This window comes from Hemicordylus capensis, chromosome 1 (assembly GCF_027244095.1).
Source record: "Hemicordylus capensis ecotype Gifberg chromosome 1, rHemCap1.1.pri, whole genome shotgun sequence".
Lineage (NCBI taxonomy): Eukaryota > Metazoa > Chordata > Lepidosauria > Squamata > Cordylidae > Hemicordylus > Hemicordylus capensis.
In genome coordinates, this window is record NC_069657.1 from 202527308 (window position 1) to 202544322 (window position 17015).

Below are 17015 nucleotides of genomic sequence, written 5' to 3' on the forward strand. Positions count from 1 at the left end.
CAACATCAAAGGAAACCTGGCAGTTTTAAATGTGATCATAATCCTTTGATAAGAATTAAAATCAGATAGTTGTAATGGACTATATCCTGATATGAAATGGAAGAGTGCGTTAAAAGTCTCAAAGAGCGAAGCATGGCTTCCTTGTGATGCCATTTAGAGTAATTTATGGGAATTCTAGAAATCAGAAGCGTGATACAATTTGATTGCAAAACATAACAAGACTTGTTAATATATTTCTGAGGAGATGCAAATATAAATTCTCTTGTCCCCATTTGCGTGGGAGGAGCCCTAGACGTAAAGGCACACTTGCATTTGGGGGGGGGGGGAATAACTTTGTTTGGAGAATTTTTGTTTACAAAACAAAGATAAAGTGTCCAGTTTCTTTTCAAGAGAATGCAGGTTTTGCAGCATAAGTTTAAGGGTATTTGCAGTAAGATTACAGAACTGAGAGAGGGTGGCATTTAGATTTCCAGTGTCTTGTGAAGCTTGAGCTATATCAGTCTGACGAGAAGCCGTAGCAGCCCTCTCATTAGGCTCTGAATCTGGGTCAATTGAAGACTCCAATGGGCTGAATCTATTCAACGAAGCTGGTATATGGGAGGCACTTACTTTAGTAAGTAAAAAATTATCCATCCGAGATAGTTTAGGACGGCGTTCCTCCTCCACATTGCCAGCTGCAGGACTGAGACGAGCTCTCTTCTTCCTCGTCATAGTGCATGAGAGATTTGAGCAGTAAAACACAATTAGCAAAAAACCAAATAACTAAAACATCTGCCCAGGGATTAAAAGGTATTTTTTAAAAAGTATTTAAAGAAAATAAGATAAATACTATAAAGATAGGGACTAAAAAAGGAAAGAATAACAGTTACAATAATGAGAAGTGGGGGAGCTCAGGAAAACACGTCCATCCACCATCAGAGCTAAGCCCCTTCTCGGGCAGCTCACAAAATCAGTAAAACAGTTATGCTAAAAACAACGTAAAACTAATAAAATAGTTAGAAACAAATAAAAAACAATCTAGTCTTGCAATCCCCCAGTCAATGCATACAGTAGGAACATACCATGGCTCAACATATTTTTAAAAAGTGTTTGTGTGTGTGTTTAAATTACCTTTGTTTGATTTGCCAGTTCTATATATTTGTTCAGGACTTCCTCAGATTCAGGCACAGATGATCCAGGATTCATTGCAGCTGAAAGTATTGGGCTAATGTTCTTAATTTTTGTAGAGGCCTTCAGTGTTAAAGAGATCAATAATATTAGTTGGCAGCATTAAAATGCTAATTTGTATTCTACCAATGGAGGGAACAGCCTTGCATTTGACACTCTGGCCTAATTAGGGGCGGGAAGACTTCACTTTGATGTATGAGAATTCCACAGACAGGGGAAGTTTTATATGGGATGCTTTTGAACAGATGACTCTCCATAAACATTCTAAGGTACTATAGCCCTGTGAAATACATATATGTCCTCATGAATAGATATACTTCTTTTTCATTGAGATCAGAAGATACCATGTTGTAAAAAATGAAGACAGTGGCTCACATGCAGCACAGTAAAATGCAGGCAGTTGAGCACTACCCATGCTGCTATGTATCCCTAAAACACTCCCCATAATGGTGCAGAATAGGGCTGTTCCACTGTGACTTACTATTGAGCAATGGCAATTGTCACGAATCCCTCCATTATTTCTAATGGAGGGAGCATCACGCAACTGTGACTGCAATTTTAAGGAGCAGCGGTGCTCAACTACCTGCATTTTGCTGCACTGTATGTGAGCTATGTTGACCTATTCACTTTCACTTCTACATGAGAGATACTTTATAAGTGACAATATAAGATCACAAACATATATATTTAAATGCCTAAACTTAGTGTATATTTCCCCCATTACTATTCTGACACATTATAGTCAGGAGAAGCAAAAACAATTCTTTTGGCAGAAAGAGTAATAAATTTATAACAGCATAAGGTTTTGTAGACTACAGTACACCAATCCACAAAATGTACACTACAATAAATATGTTGGCCTTTAAAGTGTCACAAAATGATTTATTATTTAGTTTAATTAAATAATCTATCTATATAATACACTTAAGTCATCCATGGTAAGCCCCGCCCACACAGTGCTTTACTAATCAGACGTAACAGAACAGAAGCACCATGGTGATTGGGCAGTGGGGATTCCATATGCAGATAGGGAAGAGGAGTGAGTGGGGGGTGAGCAAGTGTGCAGGGAGGGAGCGAGTGAGCAGCGGGGAGGGGGCAAATAAGCAAGCGAGTGGTGGAAAGGGTGCGAGCGAGTGTTGGGGAGGGGGCGAGCGAGTGAGCAAGTGGTGGGGAGGGGATGAGTGAGTGAGTGAACAGGCAAGCATTATGGAGGGGGCGAGTGAGCAAGCAAACAGTGGAGAAGAGGAGAGTGAGCAGAGAGTGAGAGAGTGAGCAATGGGAAGGGGGCAAGTGAGCGAGCAAGTGGCGGGGTGGGGGTGAGTGAGTGATTGAGCAGGGAGTGAGTAAGTGAGCGGTAGGGAGGGGGTGAGTGAGTGAGTGGTGGGGAGGGTGCGAGTGAGAGTGGGTGGCTGGCAATGAAGCAGGGGCTGTGGCGGGTGGGGGGCAAGGAGAGCAAAAGAGTCCTAGTGCACAGATGCTCTGTGTTGGTTCAGCTAGTAATAAGAAAGTCCTGGATAAAGATTTTTACAAAATCTCTTTATGGAAAAAACTGTCTTCATTTTTACATAAAATATGTTTTAAAATGTTTTGTCAGCATAATTCTGTTGTGTCTATGCACATAATTTATATTTATGCAAGTGGGAGGAGATGATCATAAAGTGGCCTATGATATGTTGTATGGAGCATATATAGTCTTTACTAGGAATGTGAATTCATTCCTGCAGCACCATTTTAGAAATGCCTAAATTAGGTTAAGCTGTCTCTACCAAATGCCAGAGTTGACTTTAGCACCAAATCGTTTATAGTGCTATAATATTAGCAGGGAGTGTAGTAGGAAATACTTCTTTTGGTTAAAAATGGAGAGCATTCTCTGCTGAAGCAGGAGGCTTTGCAGCTCAGATTTCAAAAAGCTCTTTCAGTTCTGTGGATCTCTATTTCTAAAAACTGTGATCAAAGATATTTTTGCTTCTGAGGCATATTTTAGATAAATGGAGGACTTCTTATTAAAAATTGTGCCTAAATGAAACACAATCTGAATAATTAAGTACGGAATCACTAGTTATGAAATACTTGTTTTCTATTAAGGGCTTTTTCTTAGGGATGTGCAAAAAATTTTGGGCACAGAACGATCTGTGCCCAAAACGAACAATTTCGGGTGATTCGGGGCCGAACCGAATCACCCCGATGTCCCCCGATATTTTTCGGGCAAGAGCCGAATCACCCAAATTTCGGACCCGAAAAATTCGGGTGATTCGGTTCATGGTTGATTTTTGGCAATTTTTTGAAGTTTTAGTGACTTTGGGGCAGTTTGGAGGCATAGCATAGGATCTGGGCAAAAGGAGTGGGGTGCGGTGGTAGTGCCTAATGGGTGCAGGCTACCACCCCAATTTCAGGGGGATTGGGCAAAGGGCTGATTTTTGGTAAAAAACTTCTGAGGTGTGAATTCTCATTCTATCATAGCAAATGAGATTTTTTTTCAATTAGACAACTCTCATGACCCCACTTTCACTTTTTCACACTCTCTATTACTATGAATAATATGAGGAAGTAATCAATTTAGCACACTTCACCTTATGAAGACAAACCTCATAAAAATAAATTCACCAAAATTCACCCCTCTGCCCAATCACTCTTAAATTGGGGATGGGTGGTAGCCTCCACCCATTAGGCACTATCTACCAGCCCACCCCACTCCTTTGGGGCAGATCCACTTTCTGCCCCCAATCTGCCCCAAAGACACCCAAACTTCAAATATTCCCCAAAAATCAGCCCTCTGCCCAATCCCCCTGAAATTGGGGTGGTAGCCTCCACCCATTAGGCACTACCACCCCACCCCACCCCACTCTTTTGGGGCAGATCCACTTTCTGCCCCCAAACTGCCCCAAAGTCACTAAAACTTCAAAAATTCTCAAAAAATCACCCCTTTGTCCAAACCCCCTGAAATTGGGGTAGTAGCCTCCACCCATTAGGCACTACCACCCCACCCCACTATTCTGCCCCAGGCCCCACTTTCTGCCCCAATCTGCCCCAAAGACATGAAAATTTCAGAAATTTACCAAAAATCAGCCCTTTGCCTAATCCCCCTGAAATTGGGGTGGTAGCCTGCACCCATTAGGCACTACCACCCCACCCCACTCCTTTTGCCCAGATCCCATGCTATGCCCCCGAACTGCCCCAAAGTCACTAAAACTTCAAAAATTCTCAAAAAATCAGGACTTTGCCCAATCCCCCTGAAATTGGGGTGGTAGACTCTACCCATTGGGCACTACCACCTCACCCCAAAATTTTGCCCCTGGGCCCCTTTTTATCCCCTGAATTGATTCAGATTTGGATTAAATCTGAATCCAAACCGAATCAAGGGTGATTCGGGTGACCCAGATTCGGGCACAAAACAGAACAGGGGTGATTCGGTTCGGGTCCGAGCCGAATCACCCGAAAACCCGAATTGCACACCCCTACTTTTTCTTTCCTTTTTCTTTTTACACTGTAAAGCTCTGGTTTACCAATATAAAATGTTGGGCCACTTTGGGTGGGGGATGATCATATATCTAAGGACCAAACTGCATGTGATGCTAAAATGTAATTGTGCCTCCAGCCCCCCGCCCCGACAGCTGTGGGGGAGGGGCAATCTGGATCAAGACCTAGGATTAGGGAAAGACTTTAGCCCTTTTCCCATACCACTGTCCTGATAAAAATGTCCTCTGCAACTGCTATTTTCCCTGGAAGGAAAGCTGCTACCAGTACTACTAGCAGCTTCCCTTCTGGGGCAAATAGCAGCTTAGCTATTGGAGTGAATTTGTCAGGACCATGGGGCCGGGGGAAAGGGTTAAACATCACAGTCCAGATCCAAATCCTACTCTCTGCATGTGACTGTTATTTTTTTTAAAGAACAATGAACACACAATGACACTTATAGCAGGGGTGTAGCAAGGTTGAAGGTGGCCCTGGAGCAGAGCAGCCTGCCTTCATCGTTGCCTGCCCATTCCCATTGCCTGACTTTGCTGGCAGCATCTACACAACAGCTGCAGTCTCTTGATGTCACCGCACAAGTGTGCTACCCCACTATGGTGAGAGAACAGGACTTCCTTAAAGGGGCCACCTGTTCTCAGGCAACTCCGCACCGGCTGGTGTTGTAGCCAGCGCTGGGGAAGTAGTGGGGACAGGGCTGGCAAGTGGCCCCCAGAGACCCATGGCCCACGGCCTTTGGGCAATGACTGTTAGCATTGTATGTAGTTTGACCCTCAACCTTTCCCAGAAAGAAGGAATGAGGAAAAGAATATAAAAACTACTAGGAAAGTGGCAAACAAAACAAGGAGCCTCCATGCTATTTTTCTCATATGCTTGCCTGCAAGAGATTTAGGGGATCGTGGCATATTTGGGTTTACTGCACACTTTAAATGCTAAATTATGTATATTTCATCAATAAATTACACTAATACAGTGTGACCTCACGTTCTATACAATAAACAGTGATTTTAGAACCAGAAAATGAATTCCATCAAAAGAATGTGAGTAAAGATGCATGTTTTCATGTACCTTCTTGATGTAATCATCCAAGGAGGTGGTTAACTCTTGCTTTTTGGAGACAAGTTCTTTGTAAGGAAGACACAGTCTGATCAACTCATCTACTCTTTTCTGAATGAAGTCTATTGTCTCATGAATGCCAATCATCCAAGAACTGAAAGTGGAAACAAACCATAGTTAGCATTTGCCAGCATAATAAGTGGCTTATAGTGAGTCAGAAAAAAATTCTGCTGCCCCTTGGCAATATTGTTTTAATAAAAGCTTTGAAATGATGGCCTTTTTAAAAAGCCAACAAAAACAGTAATTTAAAGCAAAGCTGAAAGGTCAGGCTGTGTAAAAGTTTTGATTCTATCAATTTTCCTTCACAAAATTAGCAACATACTTCACTACTTGTATCACCTAATATTCAGTAAGGAAATACATGTCAAAAAATGTACTCTTTCATGTAAGCAAACATACATGGCTGCCATCCAGACTAAGTTACTCAACAGTACTGCTCAGGAGTTACTCTAAAGGAGGATTTAGTTTCAATAAGACTACTCAGGACTAATATCAGTGGATATCAGCCACTGATCTTGAATTAAAATGCAATTTTAAAAATATACAGAAGAGCTTGTATTCCTGATCTGAATCAGGTTTTTTTAAATAAAGAGTTTACATTTTCTTACAATGAGCAATTAATATACAATCAATATTCCGTATGTGTTTTGAAGGCAACATTTGTTTAAAGACATTTGAAACAGAAATGATGAATTGGTCCATTGGAAAAGAAATGACAAGCATTTTAAACATTTAAGCTCCAGGGCGCTGATTTATAATAATATAAAGGCTCAAAGCAGTCCTCTACGAATTGCTTATCACGGACAATTAGGACTGGGAAACTGCACATAAAAAGAGAATTAATTCTCATACTAAATTAATTTACAATGGAAGATTTCTCTGGCAAAATATCGTGAAGTTAAATTGCAACACAAATTCCATTGAAGTATTAATATTGTCTATGAAAGTCATGAGCACATGGTTATTCTTGGTACAGATGTTTTCATGGCTGGCAAAATAAGCTACCATTCAGTTTTAAAAGGGGCTCGTCTCATCTGCAATGGTAAAAGCTGTTTTGTCAAAGAGGTCGTTCAGATGCTCCAGAACTAATTATGGTGTTGGGTGGACCCTCTCCTTTTCCATTTCAGGATGCAGCCATGTAAATCAAATTAATTAGGAGAGTGTCCACTGTATGCGTTACATTAATCTGTTTTAAAACCAACTTCATTGCGCTCTTTGAGATGAAGGATCAGAAGCTAGCCCATCCCTTTGCCCCCTTCCCTTTCTCAAACCTACCCAGACAAGGAAGAGCAATGGTGAGGGTTCTAGAGATCATTAATAGCAGTGGGGTCTAAGGATTAATTAATTAGGCCTGAGATGTTGCTGTGCATTTCTTATATTTCCTGGTGGTCCTAGGATGTTTCTATGCATACTTGCAGCGTCGGGCAGCACCTGTGAATGCTGGAAACCACTGTAGTAGCTACATTTCCATGATTCATGTTGTCCCAGACACTGCTGCACATACTCACTGCAACATCTAGATCCTGAAACCATGCAACCCTACAACTACTAACCATCACTAGTGTCTTCCCCACTATTGCCCCTTGCTTTTGTACATCTGAGAAAGAGATGTGGTTATGGGGAGGGATATAGGGGGAAGAATGTAAAGTCTGATGTCTGATTTCCCCCATTTTCAGACTCTATCCCATCATTCTCTGAAACTCTCCATGTGGACTATATCCATGGTTGCAGCCATATGAAGGAAGTAAAATCTGTCCCAATACTGAACCTCTGTATTCTGAATACTGAACAAATCTGTGTTCAGAGGTTCTACTTCCCAGCGGTGATTCACAGATACAAAGTAAGTAAAAGCCATATTAATTTGCACCCTTTAACTTACCTGTGGGTATCTCCTTTGCTAAGCAAGGTGTCCCCCTTCTGCAGGGCATCAGCTGATCCATCTGTAATTTCTTTCTTAAGTTCATCATACCTTATTGCCAAAGTAGGCAAACTTAAGTCTTCAGAGCTAAGGAGCTTAAGAGAGGTCTCAGCATTTCCAAGTACACCATATGCCTATCAAAAGAAATATCTATATATTTTAAAAGATAAAGGCATATTGCATAAAGTAAACCATTTCGAAAACCCACTGAATAATCACCTTTTCTCTGACTCACTGTACAAACTAATATATCATCATAGCATTAAAATAGTTCTGAGATCAGACCATCATTCATTCCTATTTAAAAAGAGTGATATGCATGCAGACCTCTACGAATTTGTACTCCTGTATGTAAAGGAGTGCTTGCGCACAGTTCCACAGGAAGTGGAAGAGTCAAAAGTGGTAAAGCATCTGCTTTGCATGCAGAAAGTTCCAGGTTCAGTCCTTAGCATCTCCAGAAAAGTACTAGAACTGGTGAAGACATCTCTTTGAGAGCCTAGAGAGCCAGTACGATCAGACAATACTGGGCTAGTCAACCAATGATCTGATTCATTGTAAAGCATATGATTATTTGGGCAATTACCAATCTTCTGAGCGCTCTCTCTAACAGATGATTGGTGATTGGCCCTAAATCCAGATGATTGGCCCTAAATCCAGTTTGTCTCTTCCCTTTTGACAGGTGATTGATGCCTGATCAATGCTGAGCACACCAATACTCTGGTGTGTGTGCGGGGTGGACTGCACAACTAGCAGTCCTGGAAGGTCACTTGAGGCAATTGCCTTAGGTGAGGATTGGGTGGAAGGTGCCCTGTGCCCACTACATCCACCTGCCTTGCATCGGTGTCCTGACTTATCCAGTCTCTCTTTTTATGTCTCTCCTCTCCTCCACACTTCCTGTTGCCACTCTCTCCCCCTCTTTTGAGAACGGGCAGGAAGAGGGGGAGTTTGGTGGCAGCACTTGTGCATTGCTGGGTTGAAGAGAAAAGAAGGGGGAGTGATGAGGAGCAGTGGTGGTTAGTGCATCCTGGGTAAAGACTGGCACATGCACCACCAGCTGAGTGGGCTGTTTTGACACAGCAAGGCGCTGGGCATTGAGGCAGGCCCTTGCTGTGCTGCCGCAGACACCAGGGGCCTTGGGCTGGCCCTGGAGTTCCTCCTCCACAGAAAAGTTCAAGCTGCCTGCTGATGTGCACGAGGGCCACTGGATTAGGACTTCTAGTGTAAATATCTTGCCTTGTTTTGTTTGCACATCTGCAGTTAAGTTGGTGCTAATTCAGGGTAGAAAGGACCTTTTACATTTATTTGAACCCAGATAGTACAAATAGCACAAATAAACTTTCATCAGTCATCCTCTAAAGATGAAAGCCCCCCCGCCACACAAACACAGTTTACTTGCTCACAAATGCTTCATTTTACCATTCACTTGGCAAAGAACGAAGGTGACAGTTTTATATACACAGAAGCCCTGTGAATTTTGTGTTTCTTGCACCACTTATAGAGCTCTAGGTCAGAACCTTTATCTTAAAAGCAAAATTCCTGTCATCAGAATCTCCACACAGGCTATTTTTCTTACAAACAAAATGCATCCTTTTGTAAACTGACAGATCTGAACTTTCTTAACATACTCATGTGTTAGTCTGATTGCTACAGTGTGCACAATCATGCATATAGATAACATGGTTGTGGCTTTCATATTATCTGATTTTCTTTTTCAAATGCTGTTTGGTTTTTTTTGCTTTAAACAAGAAGCAAGTGAAATATCAACTGCAAAAAGGAGAGCAAATATAGGAAAGTCAATACTACTTAGGTGAATGTCAGAATCCAAATTATCAGCTTTTTGATTTCACAGTGCAGATATTTTTGAACACCTTTGAGTATTGGAAAAAACTTCCATTGTGAGGGTGGGGAGAGAAAGAAAAAAAAGGTTCAGATAAGGCTTTCAGAAAATGTCTGAATTATTGTGTTAACAAAAAGAAAGCTTACAGTATGGGAAAAGTATCTTGAGCCCTTTGTTCAGCAAAAAACTTCTGTGCTTGTTTTACTCTCAAAAATTATTGGAAGCAAAAAGGCACATGATATAACAGGGTTGTGGAAAGAAGGATGGGCAGGATAATGTAATGGCAAGGTTTTCTCTGCCTTATTCAAGAGAGAAAGCAATAGCCATACCAGAACTGGACCACAAGCCTATCACAGTGCCAATATAGGCAACATCTCTTCCCAAATTGAAGAATTCGAGATAAAAGCTGCTTCCACACTGGAGTCCTTCAGTGCTGCTGAGGCATTGCTTTTTCACAGTCAGCAGGAAGCGGAATTAAAACAGCGATTCCACAGAGCACTTAACTCTAATGCTACAATATCTGACAATGTTCACCCCAATGGCCAAGTTCCTTCCTTGATGTTTATTCAGAAGTGATTCTCTTTCAACAAAAGTCCTTGCAACTTTAAACTGAAGCTTCCTCTTTGTGGCTTCTTCTTAAAATTTTCTATTTAGCGTGTCAATGGCATTACTAATGATCTCTCAATAGCCCCTTAATTAGTCCATTCCTGTTTCCCCTGTGGTAATCTTTAAATACTGAATTCCTCCCGTTTCTTTTTTAATAGCAAGATACTGCTATTTTGTGGTTTTTAAAAAAGGAAAGAATTGGGAGAAACTAGTAATTAAAGTGCCCCCCCAAGCAGGAAACAGGAAATAAATAATTAAATCAAGAAAGACTTTTGCTGAACATGTTCCTGCTGAACAGGAAGCAATTACAGGGTGCTTTCCACATTACACACTGCAACAGTTTTGCAACATATCTGCTAAGCGTGCTTCCGTACTGCCTGACATCACTTGCAATCCGACATCACTTGCAGTGAGGTGCCATCCATATATCTGATACCCTGTTTTGGGTTTTATTGCTGCACTGCAGCACTACAACACTGCATCCATATTGCTGGAAAGCAGCAGTATTTTTCCGTTATAGGAGGGTGACAGTGATGTTGCCCCTGTGTAAGTGGCGTGGTGTGGACGGTTCATTGGGAGGGGCAATCGGTCCATATTGCCCCTTCCAGCTTCGTTTTTATTTGTCTATTTTTATTTTATCTTTTATTTCTTGTTCTTCCTTTATTTAAATTTTTTTACACTGTGTGAAGGGGGAGCAGCGGGTGGAGCCTTGAGAGCTGAGAGGCTCTGCCTGGGCTTGCTTTGCTCACCACTTTTCAGGGGTAAAGCAAGGGGGACAATTGCCTTGATTCCCCCAGCATGACCCTCTTGTTCAAAATCCACCCAATCCCCAACTCCCCTGAGTTTATCTAGGGGCTGTCTCCACCATTTGTTTGCTTTTTTTGTTTGTTTTGCTGGATCGCTTGTGCAAAGGTGCAACGCTGCAACCAAATGCTCCTTTTGGAGCAGCACTTTCCCCTCCATTGTTTGTTTGGCTAGATTGCTTGTGCAAGGGTGCAAAGCTGAAATTAAATTTTCATTTTGGAGTGGTGCTTTCCCCATAATTGGTTTTTTGCTGTAGCACTTGTGCAAGGGTGCAACGCTGCAATTACATGTTTGTTCTTTAATGGTGCTTTCCCCTCCTGACAGCTTTGCACATGAGACACAAGATTTTTTTTTAAAAGACATCACGTCATCCCCCTGCCCCCTCCATGAACCCATTGACCCAAAACAGGGCAGGAGGAAGAGGCAGATAACGCGGTTCAAGGACACCCCCGCACCTGGAAACCATGGTGCAGTGGACATTAATATGAACGGCCACCAGCTACCATGAAGCATTGAACAACCCTTTACTTGCGGGTTGAAACCATTTCACCATTCCATCACACCATACAATGCTTCTACCGGCGCAAAGTTCATAATCTGGAAAACACCCAGGAGTACTAATTATGAAGAGGAAGTTTCTAATTGAAAACACAGTAGCCCAGGAAAGTCTCAACAGCATTTAATCAGTCCATACTGGCTGGCTAACAAAGCAATTGCATTTTAAATTTTTTGAATATCCCTACAAATCACGTCTGATAAAAGACAGGAAGACAACACAGAAAACCCTGAAATGCAGTGAGGTGGCAATTATGTCATCTCGATTCTTCATAAAAAGTGAATGAATAAATGATGACAATTGTAGCCTAAATTGCAAGTGCAGAAGCTAGCAAAACCACTGGTCGATTCTGAAAAATCTGAAGTTACTGAAATTGGTAGCAACTTGGGATGGGCCAGTAGATCACAGCACTGGGCTTCATGGCATGCCCACATCAGTACTGACTTGTACCTCAAGAGCTAACCGCAGGGACAAAGTCTGTTTGCCATTGTTACAGTCGGTTCTGTGCCACTTGGAAGTAAAGAAACGTTGTTTTAGGATGATTTTTTTGAAGAAGAAGAATTGGGAGATTTTACCGTATTTTATGGACTATAAGACTCACTTTTTTCCTTGAAAAATATCCGCCAAAATTCAGGAGCGTCTTATATGTTTTAACAGTTTAATATGTTAAAACTCTGAAAAACTGGATTAAAATTAAGGTGCGTCTTATATTCTGTAGCGTCTTATAGTCCGTAAAATACGGTATATCATAACTTCTGCTTGCATGCAGAATGTCCCAAGTTCACTCCCTGGCATCTTCAGATAGATCTGGGAGAGACTCCTGCCTGTAACCTTGGAGAGCTGCTGCTAGTCAGTGTACTGAGTTAGTTGGACCAATGGTCTGACTTGGTAGAAGATAGCTTCCTATGTAATGTCAATGAAATTAACATACTAAAGTGTCCCTTTTATTTTTCAAATAACCTTTTTTAAATTAAAAGTTGAGGGGTATTTTGCATTTGGAAAAATGAAGTAGATGCCATATTTTTCCAAATGCAAGATACCTCTCACCTTTCTCTCAAAGGGAGAAAGAGAGTAATAGAGTAATAGCTGCTATGGAGGCTATCTGGACTAAGAGCCATGGGAAAGGTAAATGTGTTCTGGTGCAGAAGAGGGCAACCAAGATGATCAGGGGCCTAGAGCACCTTTCTTATTAAGCAAGACTACAACACCTGGGTCTATTTAGTTTAGAAAAAAGATGACTGCGGGGAGACATGATAGAGGTCTATAAAATCATGCATGGTGTGGAGAAAGTGGATAGAGAAAAATTCTTCTCCCTCTCACATAACACTAGAACCAGGGGTTATCCCATGAAATTGGCTGCGAGAAAATCTAGGACCAACAAACAGAAGTACTTTTTCACACAACACATAATCAACTTGTGGAATTCTCTGCCACGAGATGTGGCAACAACTTGGATGGCTTTAAGAGGGGCTTGGATAACCATGGAGGAGAGGTCTATCAACGGCTACTAGTTGGAGGGCTATAGGCCACCTCCAGCCTCAGAGGCAGGATGGTCTTAGTACCAGTTGCAGGGGAGTAACAGCAGGAGAGAGGGCATGCCCTCAACTCTTGCCTGTGGCTTCCAGCAACATCTGGTGGGCCACTGTGCAAAATAGGATGCTGGACTAGATGGGCCTTGGGCCTGATCCAGCAGGGCTGTTCTTATGTTCTTATTTAGGCTTTTCTCAGTATGTCTGCTCAAGCCTGTCAGATAATATTGTTGGCATTCACAGCCCTATTGCTAATCAGAAAGAGTTCCAGCAACTACAAACTCACATTTACAAAGTCATACAAATTGCCTCTGCACATGCACGGAGGAGGTTACTAAAATGGCCCCTGCGAGTGTGCAAACTGGGCCTCTGGCAGCTATGGAGGAGACCGTCGGGGGTGGGGGTGAACTGCCCCTGCCCCCACTGCAGCCACGGCTTGCATTTGTAAGTACTAAATTACTCCTCTCCCACCTCCCCTAAGTTGAGGGAAGCACCCCTGGCGCTTTACCAATAAAGGGGAATACTCACCAGATACCCCTTTATGAGTAGAGCTCCAAGCCGGTTCAAACTGATTTGGTGGCTGAAACTGGACCGGGTCCAGTTCAACCAGTGCCAAAACTGAGACAGGCCAGGCAGGTTCAAATCCAGCATGGATTCAAACCGAACTGGCCAGGCTGGTTTTGAGCACATCCTTAACCCATGCGCTGCTTCTGGTATACTGTAAATATTGAGGAGTCCTCATTCAGTAGGGCAGCAATTCTAATCACATTTACATGGGAGTAAGTCCCACTGAACTCACTGAGGCTTACTCTCAAGTAAACATGCACAGGCTCAAGCTGTAAAACAGAACAGTCACAATCCTCAAATGACTTGTTCCAAAGCCACACACATTAATTTCAATGAGACTAAAATAGAGGAGGAGGTTTGACGATTGCAGCCTACCGCAGAAGGTTTTTCCATGACAGCTGTGATGCCATTCTAGTTGACAGGATTACCCTTTCCTATAATGCTACAGTTTCACTAATGGTGCCAACTCAACATAACATGATACTTCTGCTAACATGGCCTTCTTATTCTGCTGCAGGGAATTTTCAAATATTAATTCAACAGTCAGTTGATATAATCCTTGCATTGGAAAGCTTTTCGAAGAATCTGAATCAGTCTTAAGTAACATTTACATACCCTGATTAAGAATACAAAGTGTTATTACAAGTATATATACAGACACTGAAAGCTTCAGGATAGTCAAAATGTGTCAGTAGAACAGCTTGAAATGAATATCAAACACTGCAAAAATATTATGTATTTCTGGCAGTGGGGATGATTCAGAAACGTAGTTTTGGAGGAAGGTTGTTTAAATTTATAATTCTGCTATTGTCTCTCATACAACAGGACCTTGAAATGGAAGCATATGCAAGGAAGATATTAACTAAGAATTTCCAACCTGAACTATCACTTTAGGTTAGTACTTGGTCTACCTGACATTTCATTGTTTTTAGGGATGTGCACGAATGACGGTTCAAACCGCGGTTGGAGCACTTTTTGGGCAGGGGGAACGGGAACTTTAAGAAAAAGGAGAGTAGGTCCCTTTTCTTCCTTCTGGGGCGGTGCACATCCACTGTTTTCAATAACAGCAACGGCATGCAGGAGCACCCCTAGCACAATGCTTATGATCTCTCTGGAGAAAGAACACAGAGACTGGATACAGGGCCCCTTCCTTCTCCCCTAATAGATTACTGCTGTGTTATTGCTGATATTGGTAGGCTAGAGGGCTCTTGAACTCAGACCAAGTATTTTCTCTTGCCCCCTAGCCGATTAGTGCTGTGACAATAAAATGCCAAGGAGCAGTAAGCAAAAATGAGCTTAGGCAGCAGCAAGGAGGAGTCCCTCCACTTGGTCCAGGCACCCCTTCCTGCCCTTGGAGCAGCACGAGTGTGCTGACCCTAAATGACGCTGTTACAGCGCTGATAGTGAATTGTCTTTGGAAGCAAGGGGTGGACTGCAGAACAATTGGGGATGTGCACAAACTTGCCTGACATTTCTTTGTTTTTAAGGATGTACACGAATGACAGTTCAAACCATGGTTTGAGCACTTTTTGGGCAGAGGGCCCAGGAACTTTAAGAAAAAGAGAGAGCAGGTCCTTTTTCTTCCTGCTGGGGTGATGCACATCCCTAGAAGCCCCATGTGACATCAGCACACAGATGGTGTCCGCACATGTGTGAGTGCCATGTGCATAGTCAGCATGGTGTTGCTGACCACACAGATGGCGTCCACGCATGTGCGGATGTCATGTGTGTGCTGATGCCATGCAGGGCTTCTGGGGATGTGTGCCACCCCAGCAGGAAGCTGCATGGTGCGGCAGAGAACATGTAAGGACCTGCTCTGCTTTTTCTTAAAGTTCCTGGGTTTGGGCCTTCTCCCACCCGGTTAAGACCTCTATGCATGCACGTGCAGAGGTTTGGACTGGGCTGGAGAAGGCCTGAACTGGGCCACTGTCACCCTGGACCACTCTGGAGGAGGCCAGAGATGGTGGTGGGAGCCACTGCTGCCACCACCCTCTCCGGGGCCACCACCAATCCTTCTTGTAAGTACCCCGACTCCCCTCCCACCCGCTCTAGCCCTAGAGAAGTTCCCCTACCCCTTTACCAGTAGACCCCCCAAACGATCTGTGAACCGGTTTCAACTGGTCCACCAGTTTGAATTTGAACTGAACCGGTAAAACCAGTTCTGTGCACACCCCTCGTGGAAGCAAGGTAAGAGGAAGATATGGGTAGACGTGATTGTGTGGAAGAAAGGTAGGAAGAAAGGCTACCCAGGTTTCCCTCCTACCTTCCACACAACCCAAAATTGGGAGCACACACAGCTCCCAATCCTGAGCAGAACAGTTTTTGATTGTGTAAATGACCTCTGTCTGATTCTGTTGCTATAGGTAACCATGTGGAGGTACCTCCACATTCAATCAGTTAATGAGAAGTAGCTTCTCACATAGTTTCAGTGATTTTCACCAATTATTTTAGACTTGTGGTGAAACTACATGGCTTTTAAGACTATGGAAGCCACTCCAGATGGTTAGTCCTCCTTTATGTTATCTGCTCATTTAACATACATATAAAAATACATTGTAAAGTATTTTTCATACCATGTTGCCAGTGTATACAACATGTTCATATAAACTGAGATTAGGACTGAGCTGAGGCTAGGATTGAGTGAAAGCTTTTAGTTTGGAAGAGGATCTTGGGGCGGTGGTGGGGGGGAGAGGAAGGTTCCACAAAGTCCTCTCCCTGTTCACGTTTTTTGCCTCTTCACTATTTGAGGCCCTGGTGGTGGTAACTATGCTTCCCACTGGGGCTTTTCATGACACTATGCTCGAGTTATGTTAGGAAGCATTTAGCTTCAGATGCAATCATGCTGCCAAATGTGATTAGCTACATGGATTTGTCATAAATTAAAAACAAAATAAAAAATTAAAGCCAAATAAGAGAGCAATGCTTTCTATTGCCACTCTGACATGGGAGGAAGAAATAAAAAATGGTGATGAGCAAAAACAGGGAATGCAGTTGCCACACAGCTTGTAAGTTGGACAAATCCTCCCTTCAAAAACCAGCAAAAGGGGAGGACCCTTTTTGCAGCCTGTGATTAGGGTAGCAAAATAGCGGGAGGACATTTTAACTCAGCTTTAGAAATAATTATCATTACAGATTTCACCTCTAACTAACCTTGTCTGCTGCACTTAAGAAGTCATTGGCCTCTTGCAACAAGGTGTTCCTTTCCTCCATATAACGATTCACCTCCTGTTGTAGCAGGTTTATTTTTTGATTTGAAAGCTTGAGATGATCTTTTTCAGCATACTCCTCTGAAAAAAGTATCTTGAGTGCATCAGATTTTAATTCCTCCACAGTGGAATTCCACTCCTGGAAAGAGAAATCCCAACTCAGTTAGAGAGTTGCCCACTGCAATCCAGGTCAAACTCTTTTTCCCCCTGAAGAACATATGCCTTGGTGCTAAACTATACA

The 17015-nt window shown here is 42.6% G+C and overlaps 1 protein-coding gene and 1 long non-coding RNA gene across 13 annotated transcripts in view; one reads left to right on the forward strand and one right to left on the reverse strand.

Annotated features, from left to right (window-relative positions):
* Nucleotides 1-17015, reverse strand: part of CCDC141 (coiled-coil domain containing 141) — a 219678-nt gene that overhangs the window by 85286 nt on the left and 117377 nt on the right. For all 11 annotated transcript variants that reach the window (XM_053269076.1, XM_053269067.1, XM_053269057.1 and 8 more), the window contains 4 exons: nucleotides 16719-16913; nucleotides 7631-7803; nucleotides 5704-5845; nucleotides 1111-1230 (listed from right to left, as the gene is read on the reverse strand). In XM_053269076.1, the coding sequence (XP_053125051.1) occupies nucleotides 1111-1230; nucleotides 5704-5845; nucleotides 7631-7803; nucleotides 16719-16913 (630 nt within the window). The remainder of the gene's footprint in view (nucleotides 1-1110; nucleotides 1231-5703; nucleotides 5846-7630; nucleotides 7804-16718; nucleotides 16914-17015) is intronic.
* LOC128333587 (uncharacterized) overlaps nucleotides 1-17015 on the forward strand; it is a 110084-nt gene that overhangs the window by 38559 nt on the left and 54510 nt on the right. Inside the window, exons 2-3 of one of the 2 annotated variants that reach the window (XR_008310979.1) lie at nucleotides 7428-7591; nucleotides 14394-14462. This is a non-coding gene — a long non-coding RNA (uncharacterized LOC128333587). The remainder of the gene's footprint in view (nucleotides 1-7427; nucleotides 7592-14393; nucleotides 14463-17015) is intronic. The other variant, XR_008310981.1, reaches the window with a different exon arrangement.